Genomic DNA, 21611 nt, shown 5'->3' with positions numbered 1-21611 from the left:
CTGATCCTGAAGTAATCTTATAAGTCAGTGCCTTTGAGGATTTCAAAGATTCTGCTTTTTCATTTTGGTACATTAACAATAACACAAGTTTGACACTTTTGAGCTCTAAGAAAATAAGACGGGTTCGCCCAGTTCTATAGTACAAAAATCAACCATACAAGAACTTGCATTACGGCTCACAACACATAAACTACTTTTCATTTTCTCTTTTTCATTACCCATCTAGACCCTGGAATGAAAAAACCATTAGCGAAGCCTACAGGCTTCTTCTGGATGAAATAGAGCTTCCACCTTCTGCACCAGGAGGTATGGTGGAGTTCAGAAGAGCTCTGACACTCAGCTTCCTTTTCAAATTTTACCTGGAAATGTTGGAGAAACTCGGAGAGATGGTAAGCAGTCTTTTAAACTGCATAATTCTCCAAGCCTCCAAGTGCACATTAGGTTGTAATTCAGAAGTTCCAGAATCCATTTTCTTCTGTTATTTGGACAACGATGTGAGGTAAAATATATTTAGCTTTTCAGGGGACCTGAGAATAGTTAAAGAATTGTAAGATACTGTCGATAAAAGATAAGATCACTTTATTGGCCATATACAATTTCTTGTTTTTGGAATTTGTCTTTTCACATACCCAAACTTGCTCTCCATGAGACACACAGACAGGGAGAGAAGCTTGGGGTCAGAGCGCAGGGTCAGCCATTTATACGGCACCCCTGGAGCAGTTGAGGTTAAGGGCCTTGCTCAGGGGCTCAATGGAGTAGGATTCCTCTGCTGGCCACAAGATACGAACCAGCAACCTTCCAACCACAGTGCCACCGCACCCTGTGTCAATTGTCAATTGTCATGACATTCAAAGAACTGTTCAGAGAACTAAAAATAAATTACAGATACTTAATAAATTAGAGATACAGGTTGTTGATTTTGTTGTGAATAAAGTGCCCAACCTTACAGTGAATTAGTTAGTAGCCTTAGCTTTTTTTTAGATCATACCAGAGAAAAAAAGTAATTTTAAGCTAAAGTAGATGTATTGTACATAACGTGAGGGATCCTACTAATACTTGTGTTCATTCTGTTGTAACAGAAGAAATAAGGTTCTTGATCCCGAGATGAAGTGAAACAGATGAGTTTATTGCATGCAAGGAACAATAAAGCCGAAGTCTTGTTTCTCGCAAGAAACAACAAAACCGAAGTATTGTTCAACGTACTGTTACAAACTTTTGGGTTATATAGTGTTTTCTTCTCCGTTTCTGACGTCACTCGGTCTGATGGTAAAGAGGGGGGTTCATGGTATTTGGCCAGTTTACGATGTTCTGGGCAAATGGTCAGTTTAACATTACACCCAGGGGGGTTCCTAGTTTAACATTACACCCAGGGGGGTTCCTAGCTTGCATCTGCAATCCTTATCAGTTAACCCCCTTTCCTGCCATAAACCCCAGCTTGTGACTTAGAAGTCTAAACCCCCTACAGAAAGGATTAAATTCAAACCCCCGTCTTCACATCTTTCTTCATTCCCCCCTTATAAAATATGGCATACGTCAGTGTAGCCTATTTTTATACATACAATGTCAGGGCAGATCTTTCCTTTCTTGGCGAACAGGTATGTATTGCCATGTCATTGTACGTTCCACGGTTATAGCAAGATGTGATACATGTTTTTGTGAATGTGATGATTACAATTATACATATAAACAATACTACTCCTACAGATAAACACTATAAAAAGGTTCCACCCCAGGCCCCAAACACAGACTTTACCCAAGGCCCAATTCCCCAATTTTCAGTATAATAGTCCTGATATTTCTGTCCCTCATTGTAAATGTGTTGGGCCAGATCTGAGATGTGCTCAGAATTATCAGGAATATATGTGCAGCATTCAGTGCCAATTACTGCACAAGTTCCTCCTTGGGCCGCCAGTACATAATCTAAAGCTAGTCGGGCCTGCATGGCCACTGTTCTGAGGGCTACCATCTCATCATTAACAGCCTTCAGACTAGATGAGGTAGACTTTGCTAATTCTTCTAAAGTCGAGGCCATTTGAATTAACTCTCGACTCAGAAAGTTCATGCCGGCTTGTGGAAATATTATACCTAAATAATATTCCCAATCAGCCAATTTTCTTTGTGGTCTGTGGTTAGGTCCGAAGGGGCTGTGGATTTGAACATGGATATGAGGAACCACATATCCTAAATAACATGAGCCAGACCACTGGGCTGGCAACCATGGGTAGGCTCGTTTTCCACAAATGAAAGATGTTCCGTTTGGCGCTCCCCATGCTTCTGAAAATAAGAAGCTTATACCGAATTGTGGGGTGTGCCGATCCCATCCTGGAATTTGGAAGGTAGAGGTGGATATATTTGCAGCGATGGTAAGGTTGCACCAATTAGTGTGCTGAAAACATACGTTTCCCCTCACGTTCCTTATTGAGAGTCAGGTATGGTGGTGTATGGCTTCTGTTATATTTAGGAGCATAAGAGCCTGTGAAACTCGTGGGCTCTAAGCCTCGCTCCTGTAGATATGTAATGTTTTGCAGGTTAAAGTCGTGTTATGGCAACCCCCATAGTTTGTCATATTAAAATCTCCTAAATTATCCCTCCAAATGATCATGCCTATGACTTCCTCGCGACGCCAAGTAATGGCTCCCATAGGAAGTCCTCCCTGTACATATTTGGGTAATGCGGCACACACCCAGCAGGCACTTTGGTTGGTTTTCTTAGCTGTCAGATAGGAGAGGCCTAAAAAGGAATTAATTCCATGTTCTCCTTTGTGGGAGAGATGATCATTAATTCCTGCGGAACATAGTCCTACAGCAACAATTATTGTTATAAACAGAAATTATTTCATTCTGAGTCTGTAAATGGGGATGAGGCTCGTCGGCAGTGTGGCGCGTGGATCCAGCGATCTTTTCCTTCCACTCGAACCGCAGACTCGGTTGTCAACAGGATCTGGTGGGGTCCATCCCACCTGGGCTGGAGAACCTGTGAAGGAAATTTCCTGATCCACACCCACTCTCCTGGGATGAGGTTGTGCCCTCCTTCAGGTGGTGGTCCCCACGCCTCCAGGACCTGCTCGCGGGCTCCTTGGGTGGCCTCTGTCAGCTACTTGCAATAATACAAAGGAATGGTTGATCCATCTGAGGAAACCCCAGTCTCAGCACCTGTAAGAGAACTTGTTTCAAATTATTACAGGTGGCTTTTGCTGCGGGAACCAAGGCAATCTTGTCCTTGTACTGCACTCCCCCCTTAAGCAGATCTGTTAAGAGTTGTGCTCACCCTGTAAAAAACATTGCACCCAGGCCCTGTTAAAATTTCACAATGCTAGACACAAAAGGGCCTTATCATAACTGCTTCTATTAGACACTCTAAAGCTGAAGCAACTCAGACTTGTGGGTTTCCTTGTCAGGGGAAGCACTCAGAATACCATCAACATACTGAGTGATCACAGCCAGTTGAAGCCACGTGATACCCTGTTCTGCATAGTCATTCTTTGTAATGCATAATATTCCAACCCAATAGATCTGGAATAAAACCACCCATTAAAATCTGGTACTCGGCAAGTAAAACTTGCTGTCCCAATACTCCTGTGGCCTCCTGCCATCTTCCCCTATACATTGCTCTATAGTACACTGTTGAACAGAGGAGTGAAACAAGCATGACAGTAGTGCTCCAGTATCCCCTAACAGAGAAACCATCACTCCATTAACAGTACATTTTTAACCACTGGACTGGGACAGACTTAGGGAGGCTACAAGGGATTTACAGGATCTAATCGTTAGGTAAACAGATTTTCTCACAAGACGTTATTCTCCCCAGTCTCGATTCTAAACCTACAGCGTTTCAGCATGTCTGGTTTCGAGACATTCGAATAAAACCAAATTGTTTCCATTATTGCAACTAATTGTATAAAAATACAAAAACTGTTTAACTACTTTTACGTCCACCTGTACTGTACTTATACGTTTCAGACGCTCTTATATTTTCCAATCTCCTTAAGTTGATTTTCGTCAAGTCTCTTTAGTTACGTCCCTAGCCAGTCCCGCTGGCTAAACACACTCACACCGTCATTTAGTATACCAAAACTCACAGTTACACACATACATGCCGGCACACAAATTCATAAAACACACATACACATCGAGAATATATTTTTCTCTTCGTAATACAATGTGCTGTATTCTTGTTTTACTTCTACATGAATCCTTTTAATTCCTGAAGCGCACTCCAGGTTCGCTGCATTTCTAATTTCGGGTGCGGTACTTTAGCCCACCGGTCAATATCTTACGGTTTTGGATTTGATCGTATGGGGGAAATCAGGGAAGGTAGGTGCGATTGCAGACCCCCTCGAAGGGGTGCGAGACAGTGTTAGAGTGGCGCTGTCATCAACGGCGCCAGCCCCTGCTACATCAAGTCCTTTCCCACTTCGAGTGAGAGTACAGATCTGCGGGCACCCTCCCTCTAACAGGGGAGACCCTGATCCGTCTTTATCACACTCATACCAAGTGTTATCCCAATCAGACCCCCCTTCTCCATATGGCCACTGAGGGAATTGATCCCGATTATTTTCGTTTCCTGCCTGTTTGTTCCCCTGTGGGAGAGCAGGATATAACTTAGTCGGTGGCTGCAGCACATTAACCAGTGCAGCGTGACCAGGAGTTAATTCCTAATTCGTTTCTCATTCTCCTGTACTGCCTCTTTTAGCTTTTTTTTTCCTATACTCTTTCGTAGCGAGTAAAGTATATCTTCTTCCGGGTTTTATTTTCCCCGTAAACACACTTTTAAGTCACATCCCAATTTCTTTCTTTTTCGTCATGTATCTGCCACCACTGGTGCCGGCCGTGCACCAGGGTGGGAGCTACATGCTTGTGCTTTTGCCAATCAATACTCATATATGCTTTCTTTACAGGCGTCTTCGCCCCAAATTCCCTCTGACAAACTCAGCTTTTTCCATATTTTTCTCCTTCTTTTCCGTCAACTTACACTTTTCCGATATTTAAACGGACCCTTCCACCACTTTCTCAAACCATCAGTTAGCGCACATGTTCGGTCTCTTTAAGATTTACTTTTGTCGTGTGTGAGGTAACAGCTCATTCAGTAGGGGGATGCTTTCACTTGAAAAACCTGTGCATTCCTGCACTCATTCAGCCAAGGGCGTCTGTTACCTCAGGATCTAAATGCCTCTCCGAGACTTTAGAGAGGACTTACACCGCACTGTTCACAGGTAAGAAACGAGACCTCGAAAACCCCCTTTCTTGATCAGTAATTCACCATCCCCAGAACGCCAGCATCGCTGCTTTTGCCCCGGGGTGGACTTACGCACTGAGCTCAATCAGGGCGATTCTCGGGTCCCCCAAATCCTGCCACTTAATGCCCCGCTCCCCACTATGAGGTGCGCCCATGCCAGTGTCGCGCGTGTGTATATGTATTTCACAAACAAGGAAAACACCAAAAACATACATACATATATCTCCTCCACTCCTGCTTCCTTTAAAACAAAAAAAAACCACGCCACGCCAATCTGTGCACGATCAAGGCGTAGCTAATCTCAGGACCCCGGGCGTAATTAAAGCCCACACCAATCCTGGATTATACGTGCATTTAATGCACCACTCAGCTCCAGAACCCCGGGCGCAATTAAGGCCCACACCGATCCCGAGCCACAGAACTCCGGGTGCAATTAAGACCCACACCAGTTCTGACCTTCAGAACTCCGGGTGCAACTAAGACCCACACCAGTCCTGAACTACGTGCATTTAATGCACCACTTGCTCTAGAACCCCGGGCGCAATTAAGGCCCACACCGATTCAGAGCCTCAGAACTCCGGGTGCAATTAAGACCCAAACCAGTTCTGAGCTTCAGAACTCCGGGTGCAATTAAGACCCACACCAGTCCTGACTTCACGGTAAGGGTCCAAAACCCGTTCAAAACTCCACGCGCAATTAAGGCATACACCAGCTTCGAACGCCTGTACACAATACCGCGGAACCCCTGCCAGACCAAATTCTGGGCTTACAGCAAACAACCCATTACATACACCGGTGCCTTCCCCGGGCCAGAGGAATTCAGAAACTCACGTTTACTCCGTCATCTCGGGCGATTCTCGCAGGGAGCAGAGATTTCCCAATCGGTCAGAGAGAGTCGGGACTTTTAAATAAAAGAGGAGTCCTTACCTCTTAGTTATGTGCGCGCTGACCGTCTCTCCTGCCGATGGGAAGTTCTGCGCCTTCTGGAGCATCCTGCCGACTACGCCAAATTTGTTGTAACAGAAGAAATAAGGTTCTTGATCCCGAGATGAAGTGAAACAGATGAGTTTATTGCATGCAAGGAACAATAAAGCCGAAGTCTTGTTTCTCGCAAGAAACAACAAAACCGAAGTATTGTTCAACGTACTGTTACAAACTTTTGGGTTATATAGTGTTTTCTTCTCCGTTTCTGACGTCACTCGGTCTGATGGTAAAGAGGGGGGTTCATGGTATTTGGCCAGTTTACGATGTTCTGGGCAAATGGTCAGTTTAACATTACACCCAGGGGGGTTCCTAGTTTAACATTACACCCAGGGGGGTTCCTAGCTTGCATCTGCAATCCTTATCAGTTAACCCCCTTTCCTGCCATAAACCCCAGCTTGTGACTTAGAAGTCTAAACCCCCTACAGAAAGGATTAAATTCAAACCCCCGTCTTCACATCTTTCTTCAATTCTTAGCTGTTTTTTGTTTTCAGTACAGTTATTCAATTTTGCTCTTTTTGCAATCTGATCCCTGTTTCCTGTAGAATGTAACCCTTGAGGATGTTCCTGGAGAATTTGCCAGTGCAATACGGTTCTTCCCTCAAAAAAGGGAACGCAGTGTTCAGGAGTTTCAGGTTTGTATCCCACCTGAAATACTGTTACACCTGTAAAACAATAAAGATGTTTTATTCCTAGTTTCATGTGTAAATAGGGAAATAAGTGTAGGAGGATGTTAGCAACAACAATGTTAAGGGGAAAGGTCAATTCTGAATACCTTATTCTTGTAATACTGTTTTTTTTCTGTTTTTTTAGAATTTACATTTTTCACAGTTTCTCAAGTGAAAGTGCTATGGTTCAATATTTGGCATGATGAAATTACTAACATTTGCTCAGGTATTATTGAAAAAGCCCATAAGGAATTTTCAATAAAAGGGAAAGGGAATCAACCCTTTCATATAATGGTGATTTTGTTTCATACATACATTTGTATGCTTAGCTGCAGTGCCTCTTATGTACTGAATTTTTCTGCTCTGAGACATATTTGGTACTGCCTATCGTGTGTTGCAAGATGAGTGTGATTAATTAATTGTTTTATTGCTCTTTTCCTTGTAATAGCATATTCCTTTCAATTTCAAGGTGGTGGCTCATGATCAACCATGCTGGGATCCTGTGGGGCATCCCATAATGCACCGGTCAGCGATCAGCCAGGCGACAGGAGAAGCTGTTTACTGCGATGACATTCCGAAGACAGAAGGCGAGCTGTTTCTACTCTTGGTGACTAGCACAAGGCCTCATGCAAAGCTGATGTACGCAGATTTTTTTTCAAATAAAATTCTTCAACTGTTCTTTAACATGTAGGAAGTTTATGTACAAGATTTAGGGTCGTTGGTATTTACTACCATGCATAAACATCCCGTTAATCAGGTACACTTAATGTAAATCGAATACTAACCTGAAGAGACTTGATAAATTAGTCCAAATAATGAAACCTTTAGGCTGGTTAAGCCAATAAAAGCTTGCTTTGATAGATTTAATCCAAACATACTATGGTCCTACAGAGTCTGTAGACTTCTTCTCTTCAGTAACCCAGTGTTGGTGCTGGGTAGAGTGTTGAATAGATCTATATTTATAACATGTCTGGTGTCACATGGGACAACATTCAGTCTTGTCTATTTCTTTCTGTATTTCAAACAGTTAACAAAGATGTACTGTAGCAAAGCGCTAGTGATAAATATAAAAAGGCGTATTAAAGAAGCAAATTAAGAACAAGGTTTCAAAGGGATTTCTGAAACTTAATTTGCATTGATCACATGCTTTTTAAAATTATTTTCAGGTATTTATATATAGTAACTAATGTAGAAAAATGTTGTGGAGACATGTGGCTTCCATTTCATAATGTTTAGCAAAGAGAGTATAGAGTAATTAAAGGAAAGAAACTACGACCAGTTAAGTAAGATATGTGAAGAAGTCAGATTTAGTATTAGATGGTTACTTTGTGTTAAAGAGGAATGTTGCTGGAATGGCAGAGGAAAGCACAAGCAGTTAGCACTAAGAAAATGTTCAACATCAGGCCATTACAGATCCACCATGGTTAATCTTGTTATTACGTATGCTAATGACTGATGATCACTCAGTTATAAGTCAGTCCATTCAACAGTTTACATGGGTGTACTGTCTTATGTAGTGATAATCGCTATGCAAAGTCCTTTTTAGCAATAAAATGTCATCTTGCTTTTTATTTTATTTTCAAAGAATAGTGCAGATTTGGCTGACACTTGGGGCATTGAATCACATTGTAACCAGGCAGATGTTGTTGGCTGTAGGAACATGAAGAAGTATTTTAATTTGTTTTACTAGCTAATTGAACTGAGTTCATCCAGACCACTCTTGAGAAAAACCAGGACATTTTATTCAAATGTAAGGCTGGATTCCATGTTCCAGCCTTCTACAACTCTTTGTGTAAAAAAGCTTACCAACACCTTGCAATTTAATGAGTTGAGTGGGCTACAGCCATGTAAATATCATTGTATATTTCAATACTAATAAAGATAGATTTTATAAGTATAAAATATTACCTTTTAAGTTATTTTGCTATCATAAACTTTTGGTGAAAATACATACAGTATGCTACAGTATAATATTAGTAGGGATATACAACATATAGTTCTATATTGCTGTAATATCCAGAAAAACATACAGTACTGGAGAGTTGCTGGCTAGCCCTGCACTTCAGCCCTTTGTTTCCTTAGTCCTGTAGGAGATGATATAGGAGAAGAAATGCTAGTTATCATCTGGTGTTTCTCCCTGCAGCGGCATTGATACAAGTGAAGCTCTTAAAGTACCAGGAGTTGTGGATGTGATAACTGCAAAAGATATCCCTGGAAAAAAATTCAGGACCTTCACCAATATTGATGAGGAATTACTGGCTGAGAATGAGGTACGGGCAGAGAGACTTATAATTCTGCCGAACTATTTGCTTTATCGTAGGTGTCTGATGCTAGACCACTCTTTTGCAAGGTAAAGAGACACAGCAGAAGGCACCATTCTTGCTGTCTGGAACCTGTAGGATCCTTACAGTGTTACAACTGCCTCGTTTTCATTTACAGATCTGGGTGCTGCAGTATCTGCCATGCTTGTCTGTGTTTTGATAACACAGTCTCTGTCTCGTTTGTCTCTGTGGAGCGCAGGTGTCCTGTGTGGGTCAACTGGTATGCGCCGTGGTGGCAGATACGAAGCCACATGCTAAAAGGGGGGCAGCGGCCATCAAGATCACCTACGAAGACCTGCAGCCATTGATCTTCACCATTCAGGTGCCTGCAGCTGGTGCCTGGGAATTCGGTGACACAATCAAAAAAAGCTGTTCATGAACAGAAAACATACAGTATTTTAGATGATCTTGTAGGGAGGTACAGCACAGCTCAGTGAAGTTTTTAGATGAGTTTATTCAATCAACAAGCCCTTCCATAAAGTAATACATACTGTCTTTCTCAAGGGCCTTTTTGTACTACAGTCGACCTCTTGTGTTTCCATAAATGTCTATACAAAGACGATACATATATTTATAATATAATGTAAATGTCACGTTCGTAAACCCCTCCTCTTAAGGATGCTCGAGCCCTTCCTTGTTTTTTACTCATCTCCCGCACCTGCTCCCTGTTCCAGCCCCCTTTTCAGTTCTCCTTAAAAGCCAGACGCTTACTCTGTTCCGGGCTCTGCATTGGTTCCCGTACCAGGCGAGTATGGGTCCTGGAAGTGCCTGGTCCTATCAAGTTTTTAGTTCCTGTTCCCGTTCCTGTGCCGGTCCCGACCCAGTTCCTGTTTTTAACCCTGTTTGTCTTGGATGGACCGCCCGGCTTTAGACTTTTGCCTCCTCCCGGATTCCCCCTTGGACTTATTTCTGGATTGTTTGCCTCGGCCACACCTCCCCGATCACCAGCGCACCATGGACACACCCCCTGTTTTCATTCCCGACTCCCGCATGCTTTTTTCCCTGGGTTTTCCTCACTCATCCCCGGATTGTGTAGTCTACATAGGGTCCGGAAAGAACGCTTCCGTTACAGTAACAGCTGGGCAGCACGATGGTGCAGTAGTTAGCGCTGCTGCCTCACAGTACTGCAGCCCTGGTTTCAGTTCCTGGGGTGCTATCTTTGTGGAGTTTGTATTCACCCTCCATGTTTATTTAAATTCCTGCTGGGTGGACCGGTTTCCTCCCACAGTCCAATGACATACTGGGAGGTTAATTGATTGGCCTCTGGGAAAAGTGGCCCTGGTGTGAGTGTCTCAGTGTTTGTGTCTGTTTGTGCCCTGCGATTGACTGGCATCCCAGTACAGGGTGTATTTCCCTTTGTGCCAAATGCTTGCTAGTTTTTTTCCAGCTCCCCTGCAGAAACATGTGATGGATAAATGTATGAGAAAGTAAACAGATGGATGTAACAGTTCATACCAAAGAATTTTATGCACCAGCATGAATGCATGTTCCAACATGAAGCTGTCAGAGAATATCACAAATTCATTCCGTCAGCTAATGTAGTCACAGCCAGAGTCAAACATAGTTTGTTGTTGCCTGAATTCTACAATCTCTGTGTGAAGTCTGGGTTATCTCTCCCCTCTTTACGTTTTGATCGTCACTGTTCAACATTTGGCTAATAAAAAATGTGCAAGTGCAGCAAATTCGGAAATACTGCACTTAGCATTTGCACATTTACTGCTATCATTGATTTAGAATATACTGTATCTATATGATATATAAGATACATAAGAAAATTACCTGAATGGAAAATGCAGAGATTGTTTCTCTGCAATATAAATTGGCCTAGAAAACATTTACGTGCATGTCAGAATTTAATATATAGTGCATAATACGTAATCATTTAATATCAATCATATGATTAATATTTAATCAAATATTAAATATATAATATATTTAAAATGTTAATATCAACAATTTGTTTCATAATTAATAATTTGATTAGTTTAATAGTTTTAATCCCAAAGTATCCCAAAGCAATCAGTAGGAGGGATCTCCATCACCCAATTCTAGGTTACTGGAAATTATATTTTGCAGCTCGTTTGTAGATTAAATTCTGTATCTCCGTTGCAGCACATAAAATAAAGAGAAACAACCGTTCATAGCACAAAAATGATTTACTTATCAAATTCATAAATGTATGTTAATAATCATGAATAAATTAGTTAACTTTCAGATATATGGTGAATATATAGGCTCTCCACATATAATTACTGTCACTTTTGTTTTTTATAACTTACGAAGTAAACCACTTACAACATCTATCAAATACAGAGTAGCCGGTATTTTGGAAGGTTAGAGTGTGTTGAAGTTTATTGTGAGGACCATCGCTCGACAAGACTTTAGAGGAAGTTGATTGCTCCTCTTCCAGATGTTGGACATTTTTGGAGTTCTTAATCATTAAAAACTGAGCTCCACAGTGCAATAAAGAAATCATAGGGCACACAGCTGTAATACCAGCGAGCAAATTGCTTGGGCTTAATATTTAAGGTTTTATGACGCAGTGTTGAGTATCCTGCTTGTTGTTTTGATTTTGGCTTTGTATTAAACATTTTCATTCTTATTTTCGGAATGTTAGGAAGCCATTGAGAAGCAATCTTTCTTTAAGCCTCAGAGAAGAATAGAAAAGGGAAATGTGGAAGAGGCATTTGAGAAGGCTGACCAAATCCTTGAAGGTAAGTGTGTATCTGCCACAGAAAATGTATTTTGAATTGAATCATTTTCAATGCATTTCTGCATTTACCTGGACATTTAAAGTTTCAAGTTATGAATTCCAATCCGGTTGCTATTGTGTAATCTGTAGCATGCTGTGTCATACAGTACATTTGCTACATTTGTTTACCACTATGGTGCTATATAATCTTCCATTTATTCTAGTGTCTCATCCTTTCATTTTGTTTGCCAGGGGAAATACAGATTGGTGGACAGGAGCATTTCTACATGGAAACACAGAGCATGCTTGTCATTCCTGTTCAAGAAGACAAAGAATTTAAAGTCTTCATAGCCACACAACACCCATCTTACACTCAGGTAACAGAGTCTGGTGTTTGGGGAGGAAAGCATACTTCTGTCTTTCCTAGATTCGAATGACGGTGCAGAAAACTCCAACTTGTGTTACTTCAGATTTTTTAAGTATATATGTTAATTAATATATATTTATTATAAATACAATTTATATATAATAATATATATATACATTAAAATATACATTTACCATTTAGTGAGTAACATGACTCAGTATGTAGTCATCACTTGGGAAGTTTGTGATCTGCTTCATATTTATCCCAATGTAGATGGGGTAGTTTCATAATGATGTTAGAAACATACATTCTGTCACACCCAGTATGTTTCTGACCTGAACTAACACAACTGAGAGTGAACATTATTACCTATTAAAGACATTTATGGTATGTGGGGTTATTAATATGTACTTTTTATTTCTTTTTAGTGCAATTCAAGTCCAAAAATAGGACTGAAATTCAAGTCAGACTATACAGAAACTTCTGTGTATAAACTACACTGTTGATACAATTTGATACTACTCAATGCTCTTAAAATAAAATCATTCTACCTTTCATTCATAAAGCCAGGAAGGATAACAGGCTCCATAACTCTCCAGAGTTATGGAGTCTATACCAGAGAGAAGCTTCTGGTGTTCCTTATAGAAAAATTACACTATGAAGCCTATACCGTGAGTCCTTCCTGCAAAAAAGGAGTGAACATATAAACATATACTGTATAAACTATATAAACACATAGCAAACGTATAGTTTGACAAACAACTGCTGGCTAGAGGCCTAACATGCACTTGATAATTCAGTGCATATTATAGCACTGATATTATAGCAGGAAAAGGTCAAGGCAACAGAAGGTTATTTCAGAATACTGTTACAAATGGAGGATTAGAAAATGGAGAAAATGAACAAGTAGATTAGGGAATAAATCAAATAAATTATCATAACCCCCAACTTGTGAAGAATTCTGCCAAGAATATACCCAAGCGGTTGGTATATGTTAGAGGTACAGTATAAGTTAGAGGCATGTGAATTCATTGTTATCTGGCACAGCTTTGGTGAAAAGAGTAATTTCATTACATACATCCACAAGTTACTGTGTTTACACTTTTACTGATAAGATTTTTAGAGAACTATGTCTAGACCACCCAGAAAACCTCAGGCTGCTACCAAGTATTTGACTCTTAAATAATGTCTACACAGGCCAAAGAAGAGAGAAGCTGCCTTTTAAACTAAATAGAATACAACCTACAATTAAATCTCTCTCTATTTAATGCCACAAAATAAATGGGAGGCTATATCATTTTTCTAAAACGCATCCATGAAGCAAGAGAGGCAGTTTTAAACCAAGGGATTCTTCACTTGGAAACTCCCAAGTTCCCTAAAAGCTATAGAATAGCAAACTCTCCTTGCAAGATTCAGATACCTAAGTCCAGTTGGGTTTTATCAGATGATCATGAAGAAGGACTCTAGCCTGACACCAGATTCAGGTTCCACCTGTTTCTCTCGTCTTTATCTCGCACTGGTCTGACCTTTGTTTTCAATCTTCTTTTCGCCCCTATCTTGATCTGCTCTTATATGGTTTCTTTCTGGACTATTACCCAGGAATTTAATTTTGTAAACCAGAAGATTCTTTTGATCAGTGTGTCTCACACCCTGCACGACTAAGTAAGCATCCCTTGGTTTGAAGCTCTATGAAGTGGAAATATTGACACTAGTTAGGTGTTACCCATTATGTCTAGATTCCTAGAGAGACCTCCATTGTCATCTAGCTTAGGCTGTAACAATATTTAGGCATAATAAGAGGAAATATAAAGTAAAAAAAAAAACAGAAAACATAAGAGGCAAGAAAATGAAAATCCTATAAATGTTACAGTATGTATGTAAATATACTTATATTTGGAAAGTTGTTGTTAGAGTCCAGTGGGTCATGGTCCCACCAAATAAAAGTGTAAAAGAAATATAAAATAAACTCATCAAACACAACAAAACCTAAAAACCTTTGCACTTTTTTAAAGTTAATGAACAATATAGTTCTATAATCAGACTTCATAATGTACAATGTGGTAAGGGCGCCTGTTGGTTTCCATTCATACAGTACGTCATCCAGACATGAGTACAAGATACACCATTGCCATCAGGGCCTGGTCTACACAAACTCTATTACAGGCACAGCAGCTACTGTATGAACACTCATGCATGGGCCTTAATGTTTTTGTTTGGTTACGAAGGGACCAGCTGTATCCATGCTGTGCTTTGTTTTGCGTAGGCTACTCTGCACTAGTGAGTTAGTTTAGAAAGCGTTGATTTTGAAAATGTCTGGACAGGGGTAGTGGTACTTCACAGTTCTTGGCTTATGGGCTCGATTCTTGCTTGGTGCATGTTCTGTTGCGATTGCATTATGATCATTATGATCGCAACAGCTTTCCCTTGGCTTATCAAGTTTTCTGTTCTTTTCTGTAAACATACCCTAAAGTAAGAAAGCTCGCAACTGCTCAGAATTCTCAGTCAAACTTCTAAACACGGCTTTTGTGATCAAAGTATTCTTAAATTTAAACATTTCACTTTTTAATTAATTTACTTTTTTTTTATTCAGTGTGACAAATATGTCTCCACATTGTGTTTCTTGTATGAAACATATCATCATATACAGTACCATTCTCAGTTGCCTGTATTTTGTACTATTAATTTATTTGGCCAGGACCATACATAGGATTATGGTATTCATGCTGTGCTCAGAAGTGAACACTGTACTGGGTCCATATCAGTTTGCATATAAACACAGGCGGGGCACCGATGATGCAATTAACAGCATTATGCATCTTGTTGTAAAACACCTAGAGGACCCTAATGCCTATGCTCAGATGCTGTTTGTGGACTTCAGCTCTGCATTTAATACGCTGCAGCCCCATCTATTGATAAGCAAGTTGAAGCAAATGTCAGTTAGCCATAACATTATAAGATGGTACCATTCATTTTTAACAAATCGCACACAGTATGTCAGTGTCAACAAAACTCTTTCTGAGTCACGATCTATTAGCACAGGTGCCCCTCAGGACTGTGTGAGCTCTCAAGTTTCACACTTTATACAAATGATTGTACAAGCATTAGTCAAAGCAACTTCATTTTCAAATTTTCAGATGATACAGCTGGTCTTGGCTTAATGCATAGAGGTATACAAGTCTGTATACATGTCAGAAATCCAAAGGTCTTTGCAATGGTGTGACCACAATAGCCTAATTCTGAATGTTAAAAAAGAAGCAGAGCAGTTGGTGATCACTCACATGTAGTAATCCACAATGAACCTATCACTCAGATTGATTCATATAAGTACTTAGGTGTACACATAGACAGTAACCTCTGCTGGTCTACTCATGTTGAGAGTGTTTGCTCCAAGGTTCAGCAGCGCTTATATTTCCTGCAAAGACTAAGAGTGTTTGGGGTTCTACAGGAAGTAATGCTACTCTTTTACCATGCTGTAATCGAAAGCATTGTCAGAAATGGTATTACAGTGTGGTTTGGTAACCTATTAATTCATTTAAAATCACAAATTACGTGCCTCATCCAGACAGCTTTGAAGGTCATGGGAGTGAAACAGCACCCCTCCCTGCAGACAATCTTTGAAAAATCCATAATCAAACAGGCAGGAAAAATGATATCAGATCCTTCCCACAACCTCAACTCTGAATATCAACTTCTTCCTGCTGGCAAACGTTTTAGGGTTCCCAAATGTAAGTCAAACGGATACAAACATTCCTTTGTTCCGCTTTCTTTTAAAAGCTGTCAACGCAAATGTCAAGGATAAACACAATTTTGACTCTTACAACCCACTTGAGTGCAATATGTTTTTGTGAGGTGTTATAAATGCTACATGCCGTTATGTGTTGTACTGTACATGTGCAATAGAGTGATGTGCAATGTTTTTCTTATTTTTTTGATGGAATATTGTGTAATGTTTTTCTTTTCTTCCTTTTTTTTTGGTTTGCATTCTATTTAGATGCACAGGAGTGCTGTGTGTCCAAATAAAATTTCCCCCCAGGGGACAATAAATCATCTTATCTTATCTTAGATCTTACATTCCTTTTTAGGAAGCAGTAGCTGAAACACTAGGAATCCCATCAAACCGGGTCTCCTGTCATGTGAAAAGGCTCGGTGGTGCTTTTGGCGGGAAGGTAACGCGAACGTCGGTTATGGCATCCATCACTGCTGTAGCTGCTTGGAAGTAAGTGAAAACTGGAGCCAAAACAATTAGAGAGGGTTGGGGCTTGTGGTTTTCATCCTGCCACGCGAAGATTAAGGCTCCCAAAGCAAATTAAACCAATTTATTACCATCACAGAACGTTTGACGGTTCAGGAACGCCTTTTCCATTAGTAACCTCAGGTAGCTCTAGTGTTTAGATCATACAATCAGAGGATCTGCAGTGTATTTGAATAATTTATATGTGACATCACTTTCACTTATTATACTTGTTTAATTCAACCTTATAACATCTCACCTCCTGGTATCCTAGCTTATTTTGTGGGTCTGAATATTTTTCTTGATTATGTGTTCCCTGCATTCCTGTTTCCCAAAAGAGAGACGGAAATCAGTTCATCCTTCAATGTGACTGTGTGGTTGAATGGGCATTTCAATATTTTTGTTAATTGTGTTACAATAACATACAGTATGTGTTCTCCTAATCCAGTTTGTTTATCATGTGGGGTAACCTCGATGGACGTATTTGTCCCCTCATTTTTATACATAGACTTTCCGAAGGTGCAATTCTGTATATCTCGATACCTTCTGGGATATAAACCCTTATAATGTCAAGCCTGTCCATATAACATCCCAGAAACCTCCAATTTTTCTCCTCCAGGTGGCATGCTAGCATTCGAATCACGCTGATGGTGTCGAATCACCCTGATGGGAAAAATAATATAGGATGACAGCAGTTTAATTAGCCACTGATCTTGGCTTCTTCACTATTCAACTTCTCTGTGCTGAGGGAGAAGCACTTATTATCTATTATGCCCATACCTCTTGTTACAAGTATTCTTTTTATGAAAATTAAATAGTACGAAGCATGTGAATTGTTACCAATATTTCGAATAACAGAAGTCAACTTTGAAACTGCGAAGAAGTGTAGAGAGTGACGAGGAAGGTGTCATATGACCAATTTCATATTGAGTGTACGCATTACATCCCACTATCTAGTCTGAGTGAGAGCTAGCACAGAGCCTACAGAATGGCAGGAGAGATGTGTGATAGGTTCACCGCATCTCACTTCGTGAGCTGTTCACTTTTAATAATAATAATAATAATAATAATTGCTTACACTTTTCTGGACACTCCACTCAAAGCACTTTACAGGTAATGGGGACTCCCCTCAACCACCACCAGATTTTTGTGTACCTTTTGGTTAAGAAAATCTGTGGTGTAGACTTTATCATGTAGCCTAAAGGTGTTAAGAAAATGAAAATTGTGAGTGTGTGTAATTACACAAACATCAAATGAAGTGGTTACTGTGCTGTACATTACTTAGGAATGATTAATTACGTCTGATTGGGTATTATATTATTCCCGTTATTATTACTAAAAACACAAACCACAGTATTAATGATAGTTATTCTTGTTTCTTTTCTCATTTCTCATTTTTTACACAAAAATGTAAAAGTAGCGGTGACATTTTTGGGGTCTGGAATGCATTATTTTTCTCCATAAGAAATAATGGAAACAGGTTTTTCATTTTACAGATTTTCGCTATTTATATGGGTTTCTGGTAACAAATTAAATTTGGAAAGAGATACAGGTGTACTTACACAGGGAGGGGTTCCAGTGTTGTTCAGATGCACCAAGGGGGTTTCCATGATGCTATGAAGCTCCTTCATCCTGTCTCCCTCAGGGTAACACAGATCAGGAACATTGCCTTCACCCTACATGTGTATTTTTGCAAGAACATTTGGTTTCTTTTCCTACCCTCTTCTGAAAGCAGATTTGGAAAGCAGCACTCCTTCATATTCAATCATAAGTTCCTGAAACACAAAGAGGAACAGGCAGCAAGTTAGTCCCTGTCTGCTGACATCAACACTTCTTTCCTGGGCCCTACTCTTCCTCCAAGTCCTCCTGAGCTTTACCAGTGTTGTTCTGCAGGACTGGGCGCACCTGAGACCAATGTCTCCACCTAGGCCCCCATTTTCTTCTATTTTGAATCTGAAATACACGCAAAATGATCAGTGATCAGTAGCACCTGGTAGGGGTTCCACCCATCTAGATTCTAATATCCCTTTCACTGGTTTCTTTACAGATACACAACCTGCTACCTAGGTACTCCAAATGACTTGGTTAGAATCTGCACTTGTTTTGTCTGTCTGATTCTGACACTCTTTAGCCTGCTGGTTCGCAGAACGCTTTTCATTAGCACCTGGAGATTATTAACTCTAACTCATGTCTTGTCAGTCCAGTTGTCCTGCTAGAAGTCACCCTAATACTCCAAAGGATGGCAGGTAGCTTTATACTGTATGCCACTCTTTGCCAGTCTGATGCACTGCTTTGCTCAGCTGAGTAGTAAGTGTCCAGTTCATTCTGCAACAACAGAACTCTGTGGGTAATACTTTTGTTTCACCCCTGGAAGCCCCATTGCTTCCTTTATTACTTTTCCTGTAAAGCATGTCCCTTGATCTGAATCAGTACCATATGGCACACCCCATCTAGGGGAAATACCTCAGCGGCGTAGAATTTGGCTTTTAAGATTCTACCCGTGCTGCTCTTGCAGCTTTAAGATCCCATATACAGGTATCTGCATAATCTTAATTTCAGATGTGTGTAGTTGTGTAGTGTTTTGATTCTTTTAATTATTTACAGGATGAAAATATGTGTCATCAAAGTTAAAATTTGTATACATCTGTGCACGATAAATTGAAAGGCTTTTTGTGATCTTTCACTTGAATGTGGAATATTCAGTTGTTATTGTAATAACTACGGGTCCATTTAGGAAAGGACACTAGGAGACGGCAAAGGCACACAGGCACCTTCCTTTTCTTTTTTACAAGTACCACTAAGGCATTTACACACATATTAGGGGATAAACGGAACAATACACAGGTTTAGGGTGGTAACTCTTTAACAGACTCTACACACTTAAATTGTGAGACACTAAGGTACAGAGAACACTTTAGCTAAGAGGTCTATTTACATAAGCAGGGTCAGTTGCTGGACCCCGGATTTCCCCCTGGCTACAACTCCCAGCCTGCTTTGCGGTACCCTCAGCAACTCGGTGCGCTTCATCCTCAACACCGGGAGAGGGTGCTACATTATTGCATAAATTACAAGTGTTGTAAAAAACACCAAAAGAGGACAACACTGCAATCCCTGTGAAAGATAAATTATCTCCTGTCTCACATTGTGCTGGAGGACAATAATTCTCTGAGAGATCATTTAGGTTTGGGTGACAAAGAGGTTAGCATTGCTGTCTTGTAGCACTGGGGTCCTGGGTTCAATTCCTGGTGTGCTATCAGCATGGAGTTTGTATGTTCTCCCTGTGTTCGCACAGGGTTCCTCCATGTTCTCCGGTTTCCTTCCACAGTTCATACATATATTGGTAGGTAAACTGGCTTCGGGGAAAATTTGCTCTGTTGTGCATATTAGCACATTTATAATAATAAGTGCTTACACTTATATAGCGCTTTTCTGGACACTCCACTCAAAGCGCTTTACAGGTAATAAGGACTCTCCACCACCACCAGTGTGTAGCCCCCACCTGGATGATGCAACGGCAGCCATAGTGCACCAGAACGCTCACCACACATCAGCTATCAGTGGGGAGGAGAGCAGAGTAATGAAGCCAGTTCATAGATGGGGATTATAAGGAGGCCAAACACTATATAAGTGTAAGCAATTATTATTATTATTATTAGAACAAGTAATAGGTTTATTCCATGCTGAAAAAAAGAAGAGAGAAAACACAACATTTCGGCCGTGGAGCCTTCTTCAGGTGTGTTATTATTCACATATCATTGTCCTGATATCAGCACAACTGGATTGTCACCCCATTGATCTAGGATTTAACTGCTCTTTAATTTAGCCACAATTACACCAGCGAGACCTATATAAACCTAATGTGGTTAACTAGATGCACAAGTCCTTAGCTCTATCTGATGTTGCTGTAGCTATCCAATTACATGGAAGCTGCTGTTACCTTTTATAACGTGTTAATCAATGGCATTTTTCACAGGCTTTGTATTATGTTTGACTGTGCTGTTTGAAGTTATTCACTGCCTCTCAGGACAGATCGAGCTGTGCGTTGTGTGCTGGAGCGAGGAGAAGACATGCTGATAACAGGGGGTCGCCATCCAGTCCTGGCAAAATACAAGGTTAGAGGGAGGCTTTTCATGTGAGAATGATAAATGGGTTGTAAAATCCACATGGATCACACTATCAGTGTTGGGTGATAAGTGCCTTGTGATTACTGTATGTTATGGTAAGTTAGCAGGAATAAAGAGTGCCCTCCAGATTTATTCATAACCCGATAAAGTAGGAACAAAAAACAGAATATATCAGAATGAGTTACATATTGGATAATGTCTCAATTACAACTTCTAATTCTGTCACCTGTAATCATCATAGCACAGAGCAAAATCATTTTTGACATAAATAATTAATTGAATTCCAGAAAACAAGAGGGTCGCACTTATTTGCACCTCTAAGGACTCCTTTGAATATAATTAAACAAAAACAAAGCAACAATTACGTTCAGCTTTTTGGAAGTGCAGTGGAAGCCTCTGGAACTATGTAAAGGCCTCTGAAGGGTTTCTGTTTCCCCAAGGTGGAAGAGGAGGTAATACACAAAAAACATTCAGTAGGTCAGAGAGCTCTTTGAAGACTGCAGGCAAGTGGTCATTGACCTCCAGAACTTCTAGAACTTGGGTGAATGGCTGTAAAAAAATCCACAAATGCTAAATCAATTGTAGTGAAATTATTACGAAATTTCAAGCCGCTAGTGGCAGCCCTACAGGAATAGGAAGCAACTGTATCTTGCCACCATGAGCTGGAAACAAGTGGTTAGGGAGGCAACCCAAGGCAACAGTTGGAGATCACTAATGCACACTGGCATCTCCACGATACAAAGCATTGAACAATACCATTCATGATCGTGGGATTCATAGCTGGATTGCAAGGAAGCAGCTTCTGCTGAGGGTGAAGCACAAAAAGAGGTGCATCAAAGTTGCCAAACCATCATTTGAATGACATTTGAAACAATGTTGTGTGGTCGGATTAAATGGAAATTGTGCTTTTGGGGCATGTTTATCAACACTGATAAACATGCCCCAAAAGCACAATTTCCATTTAATCACATAAAAACCATAAAAATCACATA

General features: G+C 40.4%; 1 protein-coding gene across 2 annotated transcripts in view; it reads left to right on the top strand.

Annotated features, from left to right (window-relative positions):
• aox6 (aldehyde oxidase 6) overlaps positions 1 to 21611 on the top strand; it is a 64279-nt gene that overhangs the window by 25435 nt on the left and 17233 nt on the right. For both annotated transcript variants that reach the window (XM_088606883.1, XM_088606881.1), the window contains 9 exons: positions 227 to 389; positions 6762 to 6851; positions 7354 to 7523; positions 9028 to 9154; positions 9405 to 9527; positions 11823 to 11919; positions 12150 to 12274; positions 16347 to 16480; positions 20520 to 20607. In XM_088606883.1, coding sequence (XP_088463009.1) covers positions 227 to 389; positions 6762 to 6851; positions 7354 to 7523; positions 9028 to 9154; positions 9405 to 9527; positions 11823 to 11919; positions 12150 to 12274; positions 16347 to 16480; positions 20520 to 20607 — 1117 coding nt within the window. The remainder of the gene's footprint in view (positions 1 to 226; positions 390 to 6761; positions 6852 to 7353; positions 7524 to 9027; positions 9155 to 9404; positions 9528 to 11822; positions 11920 to 12149; positions 12275 to 16346; positions 16481 to 20519; positions 20608 to 21611) is intronic.

This window comes from Lepisosteus platostomus, chromosome 14, assembly GCF_059453375.1.
Source record: "Lepisosteus platostomus isolate fLepPlt1 chromosome 14, fLepPlt1.hap1, whole genome shotgun sequence".
NCBI lineage: Eukaryota > Metazoa > Chordata > Actinopteri > Semionotiformes > Lepisosteidae > Lepisosteus > Lepisosteus platostomus.
This window is presented reverse-complemented; position numbering and strand designations above follow the sequence as displayed.